The 16,273-nt window shown below is 41.7% G+C and overlaps 1 protein-coding gene across 3 annotated transcripts in view; it reads right to left on the reverse strand.

Moving 5' to 3' along the window:
• LOC119379302 (armadillo-like helical domain-containing protein 3) overlaps positions 1-14,810 on the reverse strand; it is a 67,330-nt gene extending 52,520 nt beyond the window's left edge. The window contains exons 1-11 of one of the 3 annotated variants that reach the window (XM_037648573.1): positions 14,732-14,810; positions 14,078-14,186; positions 13,915-13,971; positions 13,793-13,858; positions 13,620-13,700; positions 10,819-10,926; positions 8,545-8,637; positions 2,484-2,558; positions 2,319-2,405; positions 1,638-1,694; positions 701-744 (exon numbers count right to left, since the gene is read on the reverse strand). In XM_037648573.1, coding sequence (XP_037504501.1) covers positions 701-744; positions 1,638-1,694; positions 2,319-2,405; positions 2,484-2,558; positions 8,545-8,637; positions 10,819-10,926; positions 13,620-13,700; positions 13,793-13,858; positions 13,915-13,971; positions 14,078-14,149 — 740 coding nt within the window. In that variant the 5' untranslated portion in view covers positions 14,150-14,186; positions 14,732-14,810. Of the gene's footprint in view, positions 1-700; positions 745-1,637; positions 1,695-2,318; positions 2,406-2,483; positions 2,559-8,544; positions 8,638-10,818; positions 10,927-13,619; positions 13,701-13,792; positions 13,859-13,914; positions 13,972-14,077; positions 14,187-14,570 lie in introns of all 3 variants that reach the window. The other 2 variants (XM_037648572.1, XM_037648574.2) reach the window with 2 other exon arrangements.
• Positions 14,811-16,273: the final 1,463 nt, after the last annotated feature.

A 16,273-nucleotide genomic window follows, 5' to 3' on the forward strand; every position in this document is an offset into this window, starting at 1 on the left:
TATGTTTTCAGGAAGAATTTGCACTGCCACGAAGCCACACCTGAAAATAAAGTTTGCAAGTAATGTGTAAACTTTGCATTTAAGTGTGGCTTCACAGTGGCACGAATTCCTCCTGAAGAAATGGCTTGACGGCAGTGCACACCCCATCGATGTGAAGCCATCTCTCCAGGCACATTATTTGCGGAAAATACAGCAGGCTCTCGTTAAACGGAACCTCAAGGGACCAGGAGAATATGTTTCGTTTAACAGGAGATCTATTTACCGAGAGATGGACTGGGTTGTAGCATTCAGGTACAAAACCAATCATACCACAGGCAGTTGTTCCGTTTAAGAGATTTCCATTTAGTGAGAGTCTACTGTGCTTATATTAGTTCATTTCCAATAATTTGAAAACTTTGAATGCTAAAATTATAGCTGAATATCAAATATATCAACTGTCATATTATTTAATACAATATGTTTGAAAACATTCGAGTATTCGCCCAAGCCTACTACCTCAAAGAAATTAGTTTGTGCTATACGTTCAGCACATATGCATCGGCTTCCACCCATGCTCAATCAAAGGGCAAAATGCAACAGGCCCACTGGTGTTAACACAACACAGTTATTGGAAATACAAAGGTGTACAACTACAAATATGTTTCCCAGCTTTCACAATGAGACACCAGAAAAATAAGGATTTCATGGCAACTTATCTCACCTATTGAATTCAGCGAGAGCTGTGGATACAACCATTCCATACCCCTGAAATAAGCAATGGTCGATTTAAGAAAACACCCAAGAGTTTCCATCTACAGAAGAAGGTAGCAAGACTTCCACACCTTCAGCTCAGATTTTTTCAACGCTTATATACTGATATTATGCTGTGAAATGCATAGATAGGCATGCATAGATAGACTTGAGCAAAATTTTAAATCACATCAGCAATGCGAAAACTGGATTTAGGTACTAATTACAGCTGAACCCCTTTATAAGAGACATGCTCTGGGGAGCAATTCTTGTCTTTTATATGAGGTGTCTCTTATAAGCAGGGTACCACGTGTGCATTTTCTTAACAACCCCTATTTCAACATAGGCACACTAGTGCCTCTTATACCCATTTGTCTCTTACATCAGTGCCTCTTATAAAGGGGTTCGACTGTATTTGAAACATCAATATGTACAGACAGCTGAAAGCAATAGGTTGCACACATAAGTGTAGAGTGTGCAACCCAAGTTTTTGTCACAAGCTTAGGCTATGAGCAAATTCAGCTTTTACATTATGTATTATGTTAAAAAACTCCTGGCAACCGTCACACAAAGGGCAAAATTGACTGACAACACAAAACCTAATGGCAAAGCCCTTCCATAGTAGGCAACAACCTGACATGCTGCTTACAGCAATATTGTCCTCTTCCAACCCTCTACAGTAGCTTGCACAATCACATTAAATCTACCAAGATGGAAGATACTGAGTTACACTAAAGCACCCTAGTTCAGCTGTCTTTAATGCAGAAACGAAAAGATTATGGCCTATGCAACATGATAAACCATAAGAACAACAGCAACAACAACAAATTTCTGAACACGAAAAAAAATATCCCAGAAATGTGCCTTCTGTAAGCTGGAAATGTCTTGCAGACATCTGCGATACTCACGTTCAATGCCAGTTCATTGTCCACAATAGAAAGCTTTACAATGTACGGGTTGGCTGCCTGCACATAAAAAGAATGAATAAGTCAATTTAAATGGGTAAACCAACCAGATTTTTGTTCTATCTTTCAAAATGAAATGTTCTGATATTTATGTAGCACCTCAAAATGTTTTCACATCCTAATATATTTTGCACACTGCATAGTAATCTCCTTCTGTTTGTTTGACAAGTATCAATCCAGGCCAGGCCAGGCTTGGGTAAATGCCATCAAGTGCATTACAATGCCCTTTGCATTGCAAGTAGAACCAGCCTTGTGGGCTGGCCGCCTGGCCAGTCAGCAGGGTACAATCAATAGGGGGGTGCCACTGTGCACCCCAAAAAGCTTTTTTTAGATTTCTTATTTAGTTGAGCACAGCACCCAGCCTGAGACTATATTCGCGATCACTGAGATTCCTACCTGACAAAACGTTTGTGTTAAACCACTACTCCGTGTTTACAAACAATGTAATTTTGTACGAGGCATGGGCCTATTAAAAAAAAAGAAGAAGAAGAGGGGGTGAGGCACAGCCAAAGTAAACGCAGGGCACCTTATGGTGTAGGGCCGGCCCTGGCTGCAAGTCAACAATACTATCCACTTATTGGATAAACCAAAACATTTATTTAAAGACGGCAATGAAGTGCTCACCTCATATTTTCTGTAGCTCACAAGGATTGTCAAGACCAAAACAGCATCGTAGCCACAATGTGCTCGAGAGTGCTTGTCTGCAAGCAGCTGCAATAAGAAAGCACCTCTGTTGAACAGAAATAAGAAGGTAAACTTTGGCTCAAGAAAGACTGATGCCAACTGTACCTGCAGAATGGCTTCAAAAACACAGTTCATCATGACGTACTCCAGCAGCGTGTTATTGCTAACATTTTCAGTAGCCTGTAAGATTTAAAAACCCAGAAACACACAATCATTCCAGTGCTGTCCATCTTCACTGGCAAGAACAACTAGTGAGCAGTAAGTTTTAATAATCTATTTAAATTTAAAGGAGAAGCTAAGCATATGCCCACATTTAGCAGTTGCTTGAGCCATAGAAATAACACACAAACATAACATAGGATATGTTTTATTTCCACTTACTAAAGCCCAAAATTAATCAGTTCTATATTCACCATTAATCACAGAACTGTGCACAGCAAGGAGCACAGTGTGTCAGACAGCCCCATTTGAATAAAATTCATCTCATTAACTCTTAGATACGTCAAGGTACCTTCAAAATATTGCCTATTAGACGCAATACAATGCATTAGATGCAGGTGAAACATGCTTCTCTCCTCTAGTCAGCTCGGCACAGGGTGTCAAAGTCATAAAGAGCAGCATACTCTGCACTACAAAGGTCGTAAACTGCGGCACACCCTTGTTTGCAAGTATTCTACAGCAGTTCCAAAGGTTGAGCGAGCCAAGATGGTTGGTCACTTTATGTGACTGCCTCCACTGGCATGCCCAGACCTCTCCACACCTGATGTTGCAGCTCGAGTTAAAGCAAACAGAAGCGAGAAGCAACTCAATGTGTTTGTTCACTTCTATGTGCGCAGCTCATTCCGCTATAGTGTTATGAAAGCCAGTGTTCACCGTCATGGAGTGAGATGTGTTTTTGCCTGTGCATGCAAATGCCATGCTCGTTAATTTCACTGTTCAACAAACATGCGCTGCCCCATGTCAGAGCCTCTGCGACATCCTTTCCACAGCGCACCAGGAATAATGCTTCACATGGAGGATAACAAAAACATGCCTAATTTCTGTTTAAGAAATATCACATTTCATACAGACTGCTTCTGTGTCTTTGCTTATCAGCAAATCAAAAATATGAAAAATAACTGATAGTAAAAGACAATAAAAAATAACAAATGTACTGCTGATATTAAAATAATGAAGCTTGTTCACAATAAATCAGTCATAACTGAAGAAAAAAAAGTTAGCACAGAAAGAGTTAAAAGGCTAACAGTGTACTTACAAAATGCAGGTAAGTTCACTCTACTCATAAAAAGCTATACTCCGTTTCAAAGCATGATAGCTTGGGACTACGTACACAGGACGACACAGAAACATAAGAATAGACAAACGACGTAAGCACTGACGTTTATTACTGTTAAACAAGCTTAAATACTCTCTTCAACATATGTGTTGAATCACTTTGCGATAAACGTAATGGTATAATGAGATGCACAGATTACAAAATTCAAGTCAATTCAAGTCAGCTGCCAGCTCGTAATAAGTTCACGTGCTACGTGACGCCAACAGGCAAAAAAAAAAGAGTGTTCCACACTCACCGTCATGGCTACTGGCGGCGCTGACTGACGCACCCACGTTTAAATTCACATATATACCCTATAAAGTGGACGGGGGGATGGCCGCCGCGGTAGCTCAGTTGGTAGAGCATCGGACGCGTTATTCGAAGGTCGCAGGTTCGGTCCCTGCCCGCGGCAAGCTATCTTTTCGTCCACTTTTCTTTCTTCACAATTACTTTACATTTACTACTAAAAACATCCCCTATACTTTCCTTGGCATTATTGTCTGTTAGTTCTCATTAATAGTGTGTATAACAAAGAAAACGTGCCCTTGAAATTAACACTTCTTTCCTTCAAGTCATATACAGGAATTCATCACACATCAGCAAACATAGGAGATATGTATTACAAGCCGTTTAACATTGCCACCTTCAGTAAAAAGCTTTTCTTTATCAGACAGTGCAACCTGTCTATTCTTATGTTTCTGTGTTGTCCTTGTTTTTTATGTGCACTGTTATAAGCTATCATGACTAACCAACTAGTCCACCATTACGTCTTAAGCATACTGATCCATAGGTCGGCAAAAAATGTGGAGCTCACTCATACTCACTCATAAAATATACTTTGCCCTTCGGGCTCATTCGGACTCAGAATCACCAAAAGTTTCCTTAACCGGACTCAGTGAAATTTTCCCCAACCGGACTCACTCGGACTCAAACTCACCAAAATATTACTTACTCGGACTTACTCAGACTCGCACTCATGGCTTGATCAGAGTGCGAATGAGTCTGAGTGAGTCGACTCATGGGTCCGTTGGCGTACAATGAGCTTTCTCGGCCATGGTGCTTAATACCAATATCTCGCATAATCGGTGCTCTACTTGGCACTATTTGATCTCGTACGTTAATATATGAGTTACCAGTGGTTCTAGTGCAGTAAGGACATTTTTTTATTGAAAGAGAGGACTCACACGAGATACTTGTATGAAGAAGTTTCAGTGAAAGAGTTTGCGTGCGGAGGTCAAGGAACCTCCCCCCTTCCCTTCGTAACTCACGCCTCAGATTAATAAATATTGAGCTGTCGTACGGACACTAGTGCGCTAAAGTATGTGTGAGTAGATGTGAGTATAAACGTGAGCCGACGTAAGGCTGATCACGGCTGTGCAATGAAAAACACAGGGTGCGGCCTGCCGCGTGGAGCGGATACTGCGAAGACCGAAAGCGAGAGCGCCGGAATTATTGCGGCGGATCGCGGCTTGACAGCGCAGCTGCTATACACTTGTTAGTTTTTGAAGGGTTACAATAAACTTGCTATAGCGTTAACTATATTGGTAATCGTCCTACCGAATGTGCACCGGCAATGCTTCAACCTAAATATAGCAAGTGTTAGTTTTATCTGAAGTGGTTGCTCGTGCGAGTTGCAATTTTTTGCGTCATGTTTTCTCTCTTTTGTTGCCGTTGCGCTGTTCACCCTCGATAATGTATGCTTGTGCTACAGTTATTTTATCAACAGGAGAGTCACTCATTGACAGGTGCGGTTGTATTTCCGGAATGACTGTTGCTCACACCTTAGAAACAAAAGCATTGTGAACATCAGGGCAGTCATAATTGCTTTATTGCATGTGCCTGAAAAAAGGATCACTGTGTTATTCGAATCACAGGCGCAGTACTTTCCTGGCCAGAGGTTTTTGCGCCAAGCATACGAGACGCTCAACAGACATATTAACATTTCCTGCCCAGTTCGCAAGAAGCGTTCGTAAGAGCTCTCTGATAAAAACTTTGCAGACTTCCATGGCATGGTAGTCCGCCCCGCAAGTCCACTTTCAGCACTTCCATGGTCATAGAGAACAGCTGGTCACCTTTCAGACGTCTCGTGAAAAAATATCCGACAGGAATAATATATGATGTTGACAAGCCTCTTATTACAAAACATAGTAATCGGTTTGCCACTTGGCGTACGGCTGTTGAGTGCTCTTCTTCACCACGGTCAACGAAATTAAAAAGTTTGTCGACTTGTCGGTCGTTTATGACTCTCTGCTGTATGGCCATCTCGTCAACGATCAGGGAGCAGAACGCTTCTTGCTCTAAAGTGAGACCCTTGAATTCGATGCACAGCCCCTCCTTTATCAACGAAGTGACGCCGATTCCACCTGTTAGATGGCCTACATATTTCTGGAGCGTTGAGCGACAAGGAAGCTGAAAGATATTTCTGGACCTTGCATGCTCATAACTTTTGTTGAAGCATGCCTTCCAAATTACACATTCCCTTAGAATGACGTCACTGTAGTGAGACTTCTTCGTCGAGAAACTGCGGACTTGGTTTATAACGAACTCGGCAGTCTTGTCACCTTGCGCAGCACCATTGAGCGCCTTCATAAAACAGGCAATGTCCGTGTTATTTTCATAAAACTGCGCACGCTTCTCAGCCTCATCTACTTTTTCTTGAAGGGCCTGCAGTGCTCCTTTCATATGAGCAATCTTCGCTTGGAAGCAGCGCGTTTGTTTTTTTTAGCTTCTTCTGTCAGTTTAACAAGGTCGAGTGTAGTTTGACATGATGCATCTGAAGATGATGCCATTTCCACACACGTTTCATTCCCTAGTTCAAAGTGGTTGGGAGTCGTGGCTTCAGTGCTGTCACTTGACGAGCCGTTTTGGCTAATGACAAAACGGCTATTTTGAAGCAGCATTGCTCGAGCACTCGGCACGCGACTGCGCATTATCGGCTTCTATTTCGGAGCGTGGCCGCTTCTTCCTTGGAGCAGGCGTGCTCCTCGTGCTCATGTAGCTTGGATAACCGGGGAATACTGTCAGCACAGCCATTGGCAAAAGTATCTTCAACTTCTTGGTCTTCTTGTAGTCCTGCTCCGTAAAAGGCAAGGCGTACACCAGGGAACTGTCATTAGGCTGTCATACTCTTCCCTTCCCACCGGGTCCATCACGGGAAATGTTTCGCAGGCATGCTGCCCTGCGTTCTGCGTTACTGGGAAACTCGTGGTAGTGTATTTGCGGGTCCTTCGATGCATTCGTGGAACACAACGGCACACAACAGTTACGCGGCATTTTGCCTAACGTATAAAATATCACACATGCGCAAACTATCTTTAGTGACACTCAGTGCGAGCGATTCATGTGGAGAAAAACAACCACTACCTCGACCTACCCACTGAACGTGCGCTCCTTCCTGCCCGCGGGTCACGTGGAGCCCTCCCCTACTACTGGCGGCCTCCTAGCGAAATGCGGCGACAACTGTCAACTCCGCTTCCCCGCTATCGCCCACTGCCTGCGCCGCGACGCGGCAGGTTGCACAGTGTGCTTTTCATCGAGCGGCCGTGGGCTGATAGTAATGCTGAAGTTGAGTAGATAGGACCATAGATCGGCAAAAAATGTGGAGCTCACTCAGACTCACTCATAAAATATATTTGGCGCTTAGGGCTCACTCGGACTCCGACTCACCGAAATTTTCCTCAACCAGACTCACTCGGACTCAGATTCACTAAAATTTTTCTCAACCGTACTCACTCGGATTCGGACTCACTAAAATTTTCTTCAACCGGACTCAGACTCACAGCTAGTTCTGAGTCTTAGTGAGTCTGTTCATGAGTGAGTTTGCCAACCTATGTATTGAACGTATGAATATCTTTATAGATTTCCACATATATAAGGTGTTTAGAAAATGTTTTAGAACTAGTAATTTGCCTCATGCTAACTGCAGGTGAGACACAACTCAAACAGGTATATGTATAATGCCATCAAGTATTTCACTAGTACCTGAACTTGGGACAATCCCATGAATGAAACACATAGAAGTCTATGCACTACTGTTAGATTAATAAATAAAATAGTTATATGTTATGTGAATCCATAAAACGTTTGCTGGACACTAACTTAATTTTAGCTCAGATTTCTACTACCACAGAAGAAAGCAAGGACAGAAACAGCAAACATTCCTTTTCATTCTCCTATGCAACACATCTAAAGTGGCTATCGTATAATGAAAATCAACTGCCTTTATGGTTGCCAGTTACCACCTCATACATTCGCACTTTATAGCTAATAAAGCTAGCTCTCTCCATGTTAACATGTCAATTGCCAAGAAGTAATGAACAGTGAAATACTATGCATTAGCCCCATGATGAAGTTTCCCTCTTCAAATGCTGTAAGCTCAGCCACTCGGTGGCTAAGGCTCACAGGAAAGCCAACCTCTCGTTGACATTAAAAAACTGGTCAAAAATGCAGCCGCAAGTGCTCCTCAAAGAAAGCATGAATACGTGTGCTTGCTAATCACCCCTTGTCTTGGTCTGTCCTTCATGTCCCCACTCTCCTTTTCCTCAAGCTATTCCTTGTCACAAGGCTCCTCACTGTGGAAGCTTTTCGTGTTTGGTGTAAGCAACACTTACATCTGTGAAGTCCTTGAATAAGGCAGCCTGACACATCAATGATTCTTGTTATAATCAAGAGTGTGCATGTGTGTTTGTTTTTTTTAAGTAATACACCATAAGACCCCTTCACATTTTACTCATGGGCATGTCATCTTCAAATAAAATGTCAATAGTACAGAGGTACAACTGTACATAGCCTACAAGAATCACATAAATGTGTATATGAGCCCCAGGACAGAATTTGTAAACATGCACTTACTGTTACAAGCACGAGCAGAAATCGGAGAACCAAAGATTTAAGGCTGTGACTGTAATCACCTTCCAGAAAGCCACGAATCAATTCAATCAGCTCCTGTGAGACAAAAAAAGACAGTGAAACCAAGGGCAAAAATTATACAGCAGAACACATCTATAAATTGCATATGCTTTCTTTACATAGTAATTTCTATGAAGCCAGAGGGTTTACAGCAAGAAAACTGTGTCACTCATTGACCCTTTGACATTATGTTTGCTTGGTATGCAGGCATCAAGCATCATCTGCATTAAACACACAGAAAGAATGGCATACACCAGTGTTGCTCAAAGCATGGTCAGAAGCCTTGGAAAGCACCACTGAGAGGCACCAACTGTCATGGCAATGAGCAAAACAACTTGAAGGAAATGTCTACAATCTATCAATGTAAAGCTATTTTACCAATATCAGAAGAGACATGTCCTCAACAATAGATAATACAAACGCACTTGGAATGGTTAGTCTCAAGCAACCACACCTCCCAAATTAGGCTGGACAAAATTCATTTTTACAGGTATGATCTAGTAATGCCATGCCACATATGTGAAAACATGGTGTAAATAATGGGTCATGAAGGCAGGCCTGCAATTTTTTTTTATTATGCAGAAGCCACTGATAAAGAGGTACTGACACAAATGTTCTTAGTACCACTCTTTAAGGTAGCTGTCGAATCTATAATTACAATGCAAAGTGCGAATTCCTTGAGGGCATCATAAATCATTAATTATGGTAATTTTGAAGAAACCAGTTCAAAAAAACTTTAGAACCCGCCAGTCAGCCCACTAAGGTTCTTGAAGGCCACCGAAATATGTCAAACGTGCAAAGCGGCATTTCACTTGGTGCACGTTGATGTCGTTGCCTATTCAGAGGTAATATAATTATTTCTTGCCCTCTAGAAAACTTTGGGCTCCAGAGCATAATTACTATGTCAACAGCTATCCAGCAAAGTAATAGAAGCAAGACAAAAATTTCTGTCAGCCCTACTTAAGCAATGCTGTCTCCTTGGATAACTAAAGAAATGGTATGCAATAGTTCAAACCAACATTTGGGTTCCAGACATTGCAGAAGTGCCAGTGCCAGCTTGTTTGCTACAACTGAAGGCCATTTACAGTCTACTATGCCAGCTCCTGATGCTATATGTGTCTAAAGAGCACTAAGCCAATAATGTTTCACCACAATAAAAATTTATTAGCTACATAAGTACATATGTGCAAACATATCTGTTTCATTATTCTCAAAATGCAAAATTCCTCTGAGCACTGAATCTGACCGTTCAGTATTCTTATACAGCAAAATTCAGTACCACAAAAGAATCCCAAAGCAGCTAACTTACTGGACACCTTATTTGTTGGGAAAACCTGGTCACTGCTTTGCTTATTGCCCTCTTCCATTGCTCCTCTACCTGCCTCCTCCATTGTGCTGCTCTGAGGCTCTGAAAATCTGCCCACTATGGGATAGCTCCATTCGGTTAGGTATCTAGAGTACTTGTTTGGTTTTCAACCTATCAATGTAAATGTTTTAGAGTTTTTGCTGAGCACATCTTCAATCAGTACTTGTACATATAGGAGTTGAAATGCGTTTGGTAATTCATATTGAAATGATTGAAATGCAATGTGACCAAAGCATACAGACAAGAGAAGGCATTAGATGAACAAACACACACAGTGTTACGAGCAACAATTACTAATAGGGCTACGTATGTGTATTCTTTATGTGCTTTCTCTTATCCATGTACCTTGTTCAAGCTACAACTCGTAACTTTGCTATGTTTGAAATAAAAGCAGTCATTACAAATAAAATCATGTTAACATGCAGGCCACAACAGTTTGTGCATTAAGCAGATGTGTTTGTGAAATTCTTCTTGAGATGCAGTTTTATAGATGCAGTGTGTACTTGATTTCAAGTTAGAGACATGCATTCTGGAATACAGTACACCAGGGACAAAACGCACTGGAAGTAGCTGTGCAATCACTAAACAATAAATAATGTAACCTTTCAGCCTAGAAAGTAAAACTCACCAGAAAAATTGAAAATAATGTCTCAAAAAGAGTACGTCCGACACTGATTGACAAATAAGAGGCTTTTTTGGTTAGAAACAAGGGTTAACTTTCAAGTTCCTGTCACTTTGTTTTTTTCAGTAATACTGGAACAGCGGTATGCAGAACTCCAATTCCACCTGAAACTTTATTACTTCTTATGCGTAATAAAATAACAAGAAATAGATCTTTTTCTAAAACCCACCTGCATTGTTGCTTCAGCCATGTCAAATCCAATGAGGAGATTGATGATATCAAAACCATAGTCCCCATGAGATTTTCTGTAGACGCCTTGGATGAGGGCGCACAGTGTCTGGCAAAAGTGTTAATTAAAGGTAACGTGTTGCACTCAATTTAAAAATTACTAGAACAGCATTCAGCAACTGCGGGATTTAACAGCACAAATGTCACCACAACTTATTAGTGCACAGCAATACTTTATAGTAAGCCAATAAAATAACATTTACTTCAATACTCATGCCAAATGTCCCAGAGCAGTTCTGGGTGCTCCTATTCGTACACTGTAAAGTGTCATTACATAAAAACATAACCCATTCTGTACTTCTTTAGCTTTGCATTTCATTGCAGCTGAAAGCGGAGTGATGGGTGTGGCTTATGCGGATCTTTTTCTTTCCACATGATCACTGCTCTATCAGTAGTTTCCCTTTGTATCGAACTAAAGTTTCACACCAAAGTGCACGTGCTGTAAGGTTTCTGTAAAGTCCCAGATTAAATTTAAATGTATGACACGTCATTCAGAAATATAATAGCCTACAGAATGCGTTGGCGGGCTAGTTGGTGAGAATCCATAGTGCTTATTTTAGCGCAAAAAACGAAACCACAAGAAAGGAGACAGAACAGAGTGCTACTTTAAACTGACGTGCATCAGAACTGTCAACTGGCCGAGTTGGTGTGCTTCCATCTTGAACGAAAATTAGTGCGACAAAAAACGAGGACGAGAATAGAAAAGACAGGCTGCAGCGCTGACTCGCAACTAAAATTTGTTCCGAAAAGAAGCAGAATAAATAGCATCTGGAAAACCTAAGAAAAGAAACAACCATCGTGCATGCTCAATGTGACAAGACAAACAACATAAGGCTATGTGGCTGATGTAGCTTGCGTCGCGTCCACGTCTCATCAGCCACATAGCCTAATGTTGTTTGTCTTGTCACATTGAGCATGCACGATGGTTGTTTCTTTTCTTAGGTTTTCCAGGTGCTATTTATTCTGCTTCTTTTCGGAATAAATTTTAGTTGCGAGTCAGCGCTGCAGTCTGTCTTTTCTATTCTCGTCCTCGTTTTTTGTCGTGCTAATTTTCGTTCAAAAGTTTCAACTGAAATGGTTTATTGCGTCACTCCACTCTTTATACCAACCAGATACCGGTGGGACATGCGTCGTGCACCCTAAGTACACAACCACCACAACTTGGTCACCTGAGCACACTCATGATAGTGAATCCAAAAAACAAAATTCAGTGGTAAACAAGGTTATGGAAAGCACACTAAGGCACTGCGAACCCAATGACTGAATGTAAAATGCTTCTGATAATTCTTGGGCGGTGGTGTCATGACCCATCTTTAAGATAGTAGTCAGTCTAAACAAAGCTTGACAATTGCACTTTTTGCAGCGTTGACCTAAATGGGAGCCTGTACCAGTCGGCAGGGATCATTCATGTTCTTTAAGGCGCTCATTCACACAGCGGCCTGACTGACCTACATACACTTTGCCACAACAGAGTGGAATCTTGTAGACCCACCCCTACGCTGCACTCAACAAACTTCAGGTGTCTCTTTTCACATTGCGGCTTTTTATTTTCTTTACAAACACGCCTGCACAGCATAGACAGTTTCCGGGGGGCAGAAAATACAACTGGGATTTGGTACCTAGCGGCCAAATTCTTAAGATTGCGAGCCACTTTGTGGCAATACGGCACTACTACAGGCCTCTTCTTCTGTGTGTCGTTTCAGGTGACCAAGCTGTGGTGGTTGTGCGCTTCGGGTGCACAACGCATGTCCCACCGGTATCTGGTTGGTATAAGAGTGGAGTCACGCAATAAACCATGTCAGTTGAGAGTAGCGCTGTGTTCTGTCTTCTTTCTTGTGGTGTCATTTTCTTGAGCTCAAATAAGCACTATGGATAATAGCCTACCTGGTCTTGCAGGTCACTCAACCCTATACTGCTCATGACCACGCAAATACACTAAATCAGACACTGTGTTAATGCACAGTAATGCTATAAAAATTGTAAATTTTTCACATGTATGCTACTGTGATAATCTTGGTCACTGCTACGGTGCACAATGGTCCTTGCATACAAGTAAAAGATTATTCTTCAGCTTGTTCAACCAGTTGAGAAAATGGTTGTATTGGAAAGGAAGTTATGATGACCAATTTTAGCACAGAAAAGGACAAAGTAAGCCTAAGTGGTGTGAAACTAGCAATGAAGCACCTGAAGCCAAAAAGTTAGAGCAGTGGGATATAGTGCAAAGCATCTAAGGCTAAAGTTATGGCACTGACCTGTAGTAAAGCATGATTACACTATCACAGCGTACAGCAAACACTCATAAGTATGCACTACAGATGTAGAACTCGCAACAAAAAAGTGTCTCAACCAATGTGCATTAATTTCACATTGCCAACGTTCTACATCGCTGCTTGCTGTCACATTCATGTTTTTTGAAGTGAAACAGTGAAATAAATGAAAACCTAAAGCACGAAGCAGCCCCAAAAGAGAAACAAACTGTGGTCCTATTATTTATCTTTTTATACTCCCATCACATGTTAAACTCTGAACTATCAGGTCTCCTTCATAAAACACCAGTGCCACACCAAAGCTACTGGTGAAACGTTCAGCTTCCTCTAACAAGCTTCAAACTAAATACAGTAATTTCAGCCCATATGTTGTCTAGCCTGCACTAACAACTGAAAATAAAAATTGTGTGTGCTCAGTGATGCCAGAACAAGGACTCCATAACTACTAATCATCGGTTTCGTTTTAAAGCCTCACCTGCAAAGCATTCACTACTCGTATACGATGGTCACTTCTCAAGGCTTGTACACAGTGATAAAACAGGTTGTTTATTGTATCCTGCAAGGAAAACATACAAAAACAATAAAAAAGCGCCAAGAAATTGATGGCATTGTTGCCTCAAAGAGGCTTCTCTTTATTTTTCAGCGTACCTTGAGTCTAACGAGATCTTCCCCTGACAGGTTGTCAAACTGTTGCTGTATAAAGTTGACATTGACCTGGAAACAAACAACTGGTTACTCAACCGTAGCAGCGACCGGCGACCTTCGTTTACCTTTAACAAGAACAGTTCGTCCCAAAAGTTTTGATTATTCGCTGAAGGATCGACGCCCTGGATAAAAGAATGCAAACGATGGTTTACCAGAAGGTGACACATTTGACAACTGGTTGGTTTACACAATTAGTGACACAATAAAACATCTAATAGCAGCACTTGCCTTGAAAAATCCTTCGTAGATCTGAACAAACTTTTCTTTCAGCGGCTGTCTAGATGCTTGTTTGGCGATCATGATTTCTCATATAGAAAACCAGGCCCTCATCGAGGAACTACGGAGGAAACATGTGAACGAAAACGCCCATTTTTACAACGGAGTTTGCTTTCACAGATATTACAAGACAGCGCACTCATGGGGTTACAAAATTATCGTTTACGCAGAGCACATAGATCTCGCTGTCAAGTAAAAACTTTTTGCAACTGCAGATTTAAAGAATGCAAACGCCGCAAGAAAATGAGCACTGAAGGATGTGGCTACAATGCGCGCCAATTTCGTAAGGTTGATACGGTGGAATGCATTTCGTGAGCACTCTTATTTTTTCTATCAGGCTCGGGAGATTTACAGTTTAAACCAACGAAACATCGACACAGAAACCGGTGTTGATATTTCATCAAGAACAATAATTTTCGCATGCCAATCGTAGATGCATACGCACGATTGGCTTTAGTGACCGTGGGTATATTGTAGGTACTCCTCAGCTTTCTGATCGCATTTTCTTTAACTGCCGATGGCGTTTCACTCAAGCTATGAAGACAACGCCGAAGTGCGTAGAGCTTCTCTTTTTTTCTTCGAAACTGTTTTACAAGAGATAGGTACCGATTCACCGCAAGAGAAACATGAGCAACAGCACAGCTAGCACAGCTTCCGGACCGGCCATAAGCAGCCGTTGTTGCCAGCCGAGCCTTGCAACATGGCCAAATAGTTCGCGTTTGGTATCACTGTAGTTTCGCTTTCTGCCTAAACCGCAGCGGATAACTCTTCTAAGCGTCAAGCGTGGCGACAACCAAACTGTACCGCCTATCATAATGACTGAGTCAGTACAGTCAATGCAGCTGTAAACTGTAAACTGTAAACAATGCAGCTGTACAGTCAATGCAGCTGTATATTCGTTGTAAGAGTAGATATAGAAATCGGCAATAACAAAATAGACAATCTGACTCGCGCGAAAATCCTAGATTAAAAAAAAAACGATTTATCCTAGGCTTTAAACCAAGTAATGTTAACATTGTCTCCTTGTGCCACTTTAAACAAAGCAGACCGAAACATAAGAAGGTTAAATTACAACAGAATAAGGTTCGTTTGACAAAACATGTCTGCGTTCACATTTATTTGAGGAAGGATGTTACCACACTTTTAACCAAATTTTTAGTGTCAAACCCACATTTATAAAAAAGAAACGTGGCTGTGAATTGTCTTTAATATTCTTGCTTTATGCGCTTTCCAGTTTTGAGCAAATCAAATATTTCTTCGTTATAGCCAATATCCCGGCGGCGCTGGCATTTTCGGTTTAGTTATATAAACAATAAATGCCATTGAAATGAAGCATGGCCAACGAAAGTTCGTATTTAGTTATCTATAACCGATAGTTCGCTATATCAGTGTTCGTTACAACGAGGTTCAACTGTAGTTACAACTGGCGCCGCTCATTACTCGGACAGAAACTGGGAAATTTTAGTGTCGTAGCCAGGGGTAGCACACTGAGCACACGTCCGTCTCCAAAGTTTTTGTCTGTCATACAGGCTACCTGGCATAAACGACGCGCCACAACACCCGCCTAGCAAGAACTCCACTCCCGACTATGCAGCCCAGTCAAGGTGGTCAAGGTTCTCAAGGGTGTTAGACTCTGTCAAGGGTGTGCACCTCTAAAAAAATTTTGTGGCTACACCCCTGAACGGAGCACAGCTCCTTAGTGCAGATGGCGACACCCGCTGACGTTGCGCTACAGTGAACTAGTAGCTGCGCCGTTGCCACATGCTCTCACTTTTTTAGCAGTGCTATATATCCTGCACATTTACACCTCGAGGAAATGTATTATGTCTCAGAAGCGTGAACCGTTGGGCTATTCTTTCCTGCCAGACCTGTGTCCATTTCGTCGGTCTAGTTTTTCATCGACAAGTTTTTCTCTCTTGATCCTAGAGAGAAGTATTATGCCTCATCGCACGCTGGAAGCGAGATATATCCACGGTTGATTAAAAAAAAAAAAACACGGTTAAGTGCGAAAAGAGATGGCATACATTGAATAAAATCCATCAACTGAGAGAAATGTACGTTCGATGACATTATGGGTTATCAATCAGCCAGAAACTTTGCTCGGGAAGGAGAGGGGAGGAGGGGGGAGGGTTCAACCACCCTTTATAC

This window comes from Rhipicephalus sanguineus, chromosome 1, assembly GCF_013339695.2.
Source record: "Rhipicephalus sanguineus isolate Rsan-2018 chromosome 1, BIME_Rsan_1.4, whole genome shotgun sequence".
NCBI classification, from domain to species: domain Eukaryota; kingdom Metazoa; phylum Arthropoda; class Arachnida; order Ixodida; family Ixodidae; genus Rhipicephalus; species Rhipicephalus sanguineus.